General features: G+C 44.6%; 1 protein-coding gene across 1 annotated transcript; it reads right to left on the bottom strand.

Moving 5' to 3' along the window:
- Positions 1-2,281: 2,281 nt before the first annotated feature.
- PPP1R2C (PPP1R2C family member C) lies at positions 2,282-3,420 on the bottom strand. Its single transcript, XM_027608830.1, has one exon. It carries the CDS (start codon positions 3,332-3,334, stop codon positions 2,708-2,710), a length of 627 nt encoding a protein of 208 aa, XP_027464631.1. The 5' UTR covers positions 3,335-3,420; the 3' UTR covers positions 2,282-2,707.
- Positions 3,421-8,120: the final 4,700 nt, after the last annotated feature.

Raw genomic sequence — 8,120 nt, 5'->3', positions numbered from 1 at the left:
GAGAAACTGGAATGCTCATATATGCTGGTGGGAATGTAAAATGACACAGGCACTCTGGGAAACAGTTTGGCAGTTTCTTAAGAAACTACAACCACCGTACGAGCCGGCAAGTGCACTCCCGGGCATTGATCCCAGAAAGTGAAAACTTATGTTCACACAGAAACCTGTGCATGAATGTTCATAGCAGCTTCTTTTGTAATACCCAAACCTGGAACCAGTCCGGATGTCCTTCAACGGATGACTGGATAAACAAAGCGTGGTACATCCCAAAAGGTTATATACTGTATGATTTCATTGATAGAACATTCTTGAAATGAGAAAATTCTAGAAATGGAGAACAGATGTGGCTAAAAAAGGGCAGCATGAGGGATCCTTGGGGTGAGGGAATGTTCTGTATCTTGATCGTATTAACATCAATATCTGGGTTGTGGTATTGTGCTACAGTTTTGCAACATGTTACTGGGATATAATGATTTATAAGAAATGATATATTTGCTCATCCAAATGACCCAAGTTATATTTCTCAGATATATTTGCACTTCATCCGCAGTTCCCTGAAAACACTTCAGAGCTGTAAAGGTGAAAATGGGTGTCTTGCTGTTAATGAAAGTGACTTTTGGACCCCACCCAAGGGCAAAGGCTGGTTGTCAGGGGAACCAACCGTGTCACTATAGGGTTGAAACTTTCAGCCCCACCCCCTGACCTTGGGGGAGGGGAGAGGCTGAAGGTTGAATTAGCCAATGGCCAATGACTTAGTCAATCCTGACTATGTCATAAAGCCCCCATAAAACCCCAAGAAGACAGGGTTTTTTGGTCCTTTTTTTTTGGAGAGCTTTCATGCTTGGGGAACCAGAATGCTTCCGTGCCACTGAGGTGGGATCCAAGATCCATGACAACAGAAGCTCCTTTGTTCAGGAACCGCCCCCCCCCCCAACCCCGTGTGTCTCTTCATCTGGCTATCGATTCATAGCCTTTAATAAACTGCCAAATGTAACTGTTTCCCTGAGTTCTGTGACCTGCTCTAGCAAATTAATCAAAGTTCTTCATCCTTGGAACCCACAATCTGTAGCTGGTCGATCAGAAGCAAAGGTGATGGCCTAGGGTAGTGACTGGTATCTGGCTGGAGTGAGAGTAGGACTGAACCCTTAACCAGTGGAATTGGATGCTATCTTCAGGTAGTGTGAGAACTGCTTGCTGTGTGTGGGGGAAGCCCCTCCTCCCACATTGGAATTGGGTCCAGGAACCCTAAAAGAGTTACCATTGAGGAAAGCTAGGTAAAGAGAACTCAGGATCTCTCTGTATCATTTCTCACAATTGCATGTGAACCTACAATTATCTCAGTAAACTTTTAAATTAAAAAAGAAAAGGAAATACACGAAAAACCTTTGGGCTTACTTCTGTCTAGGAGCTATAATCGTGTCACTGGTTGCAAAGGAATCTGTCATGAAAGAAAAGCTCAGTTGTTTTCTCAAAGCTAACTAGGTCAAACAATAAACTAATAATAGCAAGTTATTTAGCAAGCTATAAACCAAAAAGGTGTAAAAACTTGGCAGTTGAATTCTATTTCCTACTTCTCCATACCTTAGAAGACTGAATAGGCCATAGTGATCAAGGTAGAAATAACACTGTTTCAACAAATGACAGAGTATTTGAGAGAAGGGAGGGTCCCCAATGTCTTGAGAATCGATGACTCATAAAGGGTTGTGTGTGTATCTGCCAGGAGGATTGAGGAAACAAAGGGTTGAGGCTAAGACTGTTATGAGAAGGGAGTACTAAGATAACATTAAATTTTTTTTTTTAAATATTGACATCTGCCCACCTGGTGTACAAGACACAGTCCCAATAGACACGCACAATTTTAACCCCGTGATGCGTGAAAAAGAACTATTTTTGTGGAGAAAAAAGGTAGCATTTCCTTGTAAGCACTGAAAGAAAAGAGAAAATGTAAAGATCCTAAGCTCATTACTCTTAACACATCTTCCCCTCCCCAATTAAACAGGCAAATCACCCTAAAGAAAAGTGCTTTTCAGCCTGAATATTCATCAGACTATGTAACCTAACTGTACCGACTGCATTTTGATTTTGTAACAAAACCTTTTTATAAAAGCCAGTCGATAAAAAAAAAAAAGCCGGTACATCTACAAATGAATATAAATTAATCCCCTTTAACATCTAAAAAACTGTATAATACGTACAGTAACCAGTAGTTTTCTAAAAGCCACGCAGTTTTAAATTGCTATCAGTATTCGCCACAAAGAACCACGCACAAAAATACCAAGCAACCGTTTTGCCGCCAGTGTATTTTCTAAATTCACCACTGAATTATGGAGGTACAGTTTAACTGATAGGTGTTTTCAGTACCGGAAGCCGGGACTCGACAAGCAAGCAGCAGCGTGTTGGAATAACAGTTCGTAGCAGTTCGTGGCAGTTCGTAACAGTTCGTAGCAGTTCGTGGCAGTTGGTAACAGTTCGTAGCAGCTCGTGGCAGTTGGTAACAGTTCGTAGCAGTTCGTGGCAGTTGGTAACAGTTCGTAGCAGTTCGTGGCAGTTCGTAACAGTTCGTAGCAGTTCGTGGCAGTTGGTAACAGTTCGTAGCAGTTCGTGGCAGTTGGTAACAGTTCGTAGCAGTTCGTGGCAGTTCGTAACAGTTCGTAGCAGTTCGTAGCAGTTCGTATGGCAAGCGATGGCAGGGCAGAGCAGATGTTGTCTAGGCAGAGAATGACTGGGTTTGCAGTTCGTCACTTGTAGGACCTTCATCCGATTCTTCCGTAGCGGTGTTGCCTTCGTTGTTGTCGTCATCTAGAGTTTCTTCGTTGTCATCCTTGTCTTTCTCTTGTTGGAACTCTTCGGAGATCAGTTGTCTAGCCAGCTTGAGGTGCAGTCCTTCGTTATAGTGTAGTTTCCTTTTCATTTCGACCTGCCGCTGCTTTTCTTGCTTGTCGAGTAGGATCTTGCTGCTGTGTGCCCCGTCACTCTCCGGCTCTCCCAACTGGCAGTTCAACTCCGAGGTACCACTGGCGGCTAATTTCTTGGCTAAGATGTCTGGGGTCATGGCTTCCTTTGCTTCCAAATCATTAACTGGCTCTTCTCCATCGTCTTGTGGGCTGAAGTAGGGGCTGCTGGGCTCGTTGATCTTCATTAAATCGTAGTCTCTGTAGGCTGGACGTTGTGTGGCCATGATGTTGGATTCGTCCCATTTCTGGGACTTTTTTCTCTTTACCTCTGGTAATGTCCCTCCCGACTGCTGGGCAGAGGCAGTCACCAAGGAAGCAGTGGAACTCTTGTTCTTCAGTATCCCCTTGATGGGCCGGTGTGAGGTGGTGGAGGTCGCCATGCCTGCCTGGGGAGCCAAGAGCCGCCGAGGGAGGGTTGGGCCACCGCAGCCTCCTGCCCGCCCTCCAGGCTGAAGCGGCAGCTCGGTCTGTTCTGGGCACTGGTCGCAACGTCCTAAGAGCTTCACCAGGTCCCAGCGTCACAAAGGACACTGCAGATGGCATCACAGAGGTGGCCGCTGCTGTCATGGCCGCCGTCATGGCCCCCGTCACCGCCTCCCAGCCCATGCTGGCAGTTTTTTTGTTTTAGGGAGTAAAATGGGAAATAGCCCTGTGTTAAACATGAAACAGGGAAGTACTGTTTTGTGAATTTCTAGGTAGCCTGTCTGTGTACCAGAGGCTACATAAAACATATGTCTTACTGTGGGTCCCGGTCAAAAATTTGCCTCACTACTTTGGTTAGAAAGATTGGAGGTATAGGTGCTACAAGGCGATTACCTTCTGCTCCTTCCTTCTGTCACCATGCACACCTCCCTCTCCCCTACCTACTTACACACACAAGCACACACACACACACACGCAAAACCCCTGGTCTTTCTCTCATGCTCTGCCTCTTGGTTAATGGCCCCAATATCCAGTCACTTAGACCAGCTGGGAACCTGGCATCATCTCCCGTGCCTCACTCTCCAGTCTAGCCCTCAGGCACTGGCCTAAATAGTTCGAGAAACTCTCCAATTCTCTCTCTTCCACCACCACCCTGTTTCATTTCACCACCACCTCTTGTGGGGACTACAGCCACAGCCTTTGAACTGTGCCCTGTCTCCTGTAACCCCTCCTACTGCCTTCCAACCTCTTTTATCCACCCTCTAGCTAGAGTGGTTTTTCAAAAACACCCGCCAAGTCTTGTCACATCTCTCTTTCAAACCCCTTAACAGCTGCCCATTTTCTGTAACATAGAGACCCAAGTCCAGAAGAGGCCAAAAAAGGCAGCTCTCTGAACTGCTCAGACATACGTCTGGAGCATTCTCCCGCTGAAGTCTTCCCGCCCTACCTCCAGCTTTCAATTCTGGCCTTTCCGTGCCAAGAGCCACTTCCCTTCCTGTCCCAGAGGCCTTTACAGTTTTCAGCTCAATCATTATTGCCTTCTTTGGGCCTGTTTCCTGAGCCCCAGGGCAGACGGGCCTTCCTGTGCTCTCATGGCCTCTCTTAATTCTCCTTGGCATTGTGATTATACTCTCTGTGCACACTAGATGGTAAACTCCAAGAGAGCAAGGAAGATGTGTTTTGCTCACCATCATCTCCAGCTCTATATCTTCGCAACATGATGCTGTACCTGGCACATAGTAGGTATTACAAAAATATTTATTGAGTGAATAATAAATGAGAGGTGATGGGGAACTGGAAGAATGAGATATGTGAATAGAGAAAGGAGGACTCCAGAGCCTTTACAGTCAGTTACCATTTGTCCAATTAGTCACGTGGTGGGGGGGGATAAAAACCCATATGTGGAATTTGGGGGCTGTTATAGGAGTGACTTTGGAACATTTTGTCCTTCACAGGCCTCATATTTCACAGGCAGTGCCATTCTCCTAAAAAACAAAAAGGAAATTAAGATCCAGTTTCACATTCTCCCCCCTCCAGGTAGCACTCACAAGACTTTTTTTTCCCTTCTGATAACATTTTGCTTCCTCCTCTCTCCCTCAAGGTCTTTCTGCATTTTCGAAACACAAAAGCAAAAGCATGAAAGAACCGTAAAACTTTTACAGGGGTCTTAAGCACCTTAAGTTCAAGTTGTCCTGTAGTCTCCAAAGTCCTACTAACTTCAGGAACTCTGCAGTCACTTTAAAACTGTGTTATTCATCTCAGAAAAAGAATTTCCTGATACCCTACTCTTTGGGGAAAAAAAAAAAAAAGCTGTATTCTGTGGTGAGGGCTTTCAGGGATTCAAAAGCTGATAGTCAAGCCTACAGGACAACCCTCCGGTATGTGAAGGGAGGAAAAAAACAACCTTCATTATTCAGAACTACTACAGGCTACCCTTTTTAAAAAGCCTAAATGCAAGGCAACACAGAGCAGCACAAATGTGGCTAGTCCTCCTGGCTGGTAGGCACAGTGGGTCTGTGCATGTTTAGCTGTAAACAGGATGTTAAAGGGAGATGCTGATTCCAGTGCACTGGGATTTTGCTTTTGTCCGTACACAGCACCCACCCCCACATACTGTGATCTGAATATACAAGCTGCTCAATATATAATGAGTCAGCGATCTGGTTGTTCTTGAGCTTTCTGAAATTCATCTTTCAGTAGCACAAGGGCAGTTCATGCTGGGGCAGGAGCACTATGATTGTGACCTATTACATGGGCCACAAACAACATGGTTTAAAGAAAGAATCCGCCAGGCCTGGCAGATTTCAGGTGTACCTTACGTAAAAGTAATCCTTTTTCACCTACCATTTGCTCATTATCTGCTTAATTAATGAAAAGCTCCCTAAGAAAAACCCAAGTTTTGAGTTCTCGTCATCAAACTAAAAATTCTCAATCTCAGCAACCCTACCATAAGCTTGAGTTAGAAAAGATCAGCAGGCTTTCCAACATTCCTCTTTCTTTATGCTATTCACTTGTTGTTGCCCTAGGACAAGAGAGGAGCAGTTATGTCTGAGGCTCCATCATACACACACAAACACACACACACACACACACACACACTTCAGGGCTAACTAAAACTTTCCCAGTCAATGATACATTATATGAAATTTACATACACACCTAGAAGGTCCTTTCGACAAATATTTAGTGACCGTCCACTGTATTTCCAAGAGCAGAACCTTCCTTTCAAATGCGCAGAAAGCCAAGTGGTGCTTCGGTGGTCCTCAATGGGTTGATGTTTGATAAAGACATCTAAATATCCATGCTGTTCTATCATCACAATTTTAAAAAATATTTTAAAAATATTACTGATTTTTAAAATGTCATTTGAACCCTCTGATGTTTGCACAGGATCAGAGTATTCTGCAGAGCACTGATTGACTCCACAGCTTTGTTTCTTCCCCTGAGAATCACCTCTTTTCCATGGAGACATTCTCCAAGCGCTGTAAGTATGGGGTTGGTTCGAAAGGAGAACCAAGCTGGGAATAAAGAAATTCTCAACTAAAGGTGGAAACACCCAAGAAACCAAGAGTTCCCACCAACAAGGAAGGTATCCCAGATGTCCCACTGGTTGCCATTAGTGAGAGATTAGTAAAACTCTGATAAGGCAGTGGGCTATTCGGGGACCAATCATGCTACTGGAAGTGGGGATTAGTACTGGTTTAGCCATGTGGTATCTGAAGTCATGCACAGTTTATCCAAGAATTATCCACAGTAGTTGGAGAACTATGTTAAATACTGTGTGGTATGAAAACGAAAGTGCTCTTTGGTTTTGAATCTCTGTTTCTTGCCCCATTTCTCTCATATTCCAAACCCAGGTTTCTGACATTCTACTAAATATCTGTATCTTGGATTGGGTTCCCTTACAAACCAACCCTGAGATAAGGATTCAAGTGCAAGTAGTCTATACTTGAGAAGAGATTTGCAGAAAACATTGGTAAGGGAGTAGGGAAGTGAGACAGGGGAGGGCAGGAGACAAAGGGTGCATCACCAAAGCACTTCCTCCTGTGGGCAGCTGGAGCTTAATCCTGCTGCAAAACTGGGAGTCAGTGAGGAAGAGTGACCCCCGTGGCTCACCTCCACCTCATGGGTGAGGGTGCTGGAGTATATTTATGCATCAACTGCTGCCATCTTTACTTAAGGCCTGCTGGGAGTGGGGAGGGGCATTAACTCCCCACACTTTGGATTCCTGCTGGAGCATTGGGAGTGGATGGCCAATGTGCTGATGCATCCTCCTGTTGGCTTCTCATCCTTTTTCACAAATCTCCTGCTCTCCTGCTCCCTGGGCTCACAGTCCTAAATGAAAGTCCTTCTCTCCAGCTCTGCTTTTACAGGCATTACCCAGACTAAAACAAGGATTGTGCATTTTATCTTCAGTTCCCCCACACCTAACACATAATTGACACCTGTCTAAACTCTGGCACATGCCCATATTTCTGTAAAGCTGGTGAATGAACTGAGGAAAGTGGACAAAAATCTTTTGAAAAGAGGAGTCTGACAATATGGGCAGATCTAGAGAGGTTCAGTGAGGTGATGGTTTTCTATCTTTTTCATTAAAAGTTTGAAAGCAGTGAGACTTTTTTTTTTCCAAATGAAATATTACATAGAACTCCAGAATAACAACTGATAACACTGGAGCTAGGAAGCAATGGAGTTGGTCTGTCTGAATGAAGTGGGGAGCCCAGAGTTATCATCACTTGGCACCTCAGAGGTGGTTCCTGCGGCATCACAGGGACCCGAGGAAGGAAGTCAATTTGAAAACCACTGTGAAAGTGAGTTGTTGCCCAAAGCATGAGTGTTTGGTTACCCCAAGTGTTGATTTTCTGAGTGGTCACTTGTCTTAAGGAGATTTTCTACTGTGGTGTTTGACAATCATAATCATTGAGAGTAGGTCACAAAGGAGACAGGACATCACTGAAAATATCTGATGTAACATAGTAAACATCGGCTTAGCCCCCCTCCAAGGGGATAATCCAGTTTGGGAATATTAAAGGAAGAGAAAGATCATCAGTGGGGATGTCTGCCAGGAGTTATACAGAAAGTAAAGTCAAAGATACCAGAAAACAGGCCTTGCAGGGATTGGCTGAAGAGTTTGTGGGAGAGACATGTTCTTCCTGTTCCCTAAAGGACGCTAAAATGTTTCATAGGAAAAGGAAAGGTGGTTCTTCTTCTTTCTCTTGACCCTGCTTGGTCAGGGAAGGAGCT

This window comes from Zalophus californianus, chromosome X (assembly GCF_009762305.2).
Source record: "Zalophus californianus isolate mZalCal1 chromosome X, mZalCal1.pri.v2, whole genome shotgun sequence".
Classification (NCBI taxonomy): domain Eukaryota; kingdom Metazoa; phylum Chordata; class Mammalia; order Carnivora; family Otariidae; genus Zalophus; species Zalophus californianus.
The sequence above is the reverse complement of the archived record's forward strand: the minus strand, read 5'-3'. Positions and strand labels throughout refer to the sequence as shown.

Bases quoted from the DNA above. Each gene is read 5' to 3' on its own strand.
- PPP1R2C (XM_027608830.1), bottom strand. From the start codon at position 3,334: ATGGCGACCTCCACCACCTCACACCGGCCCATCAAGGGGATACTGAAG.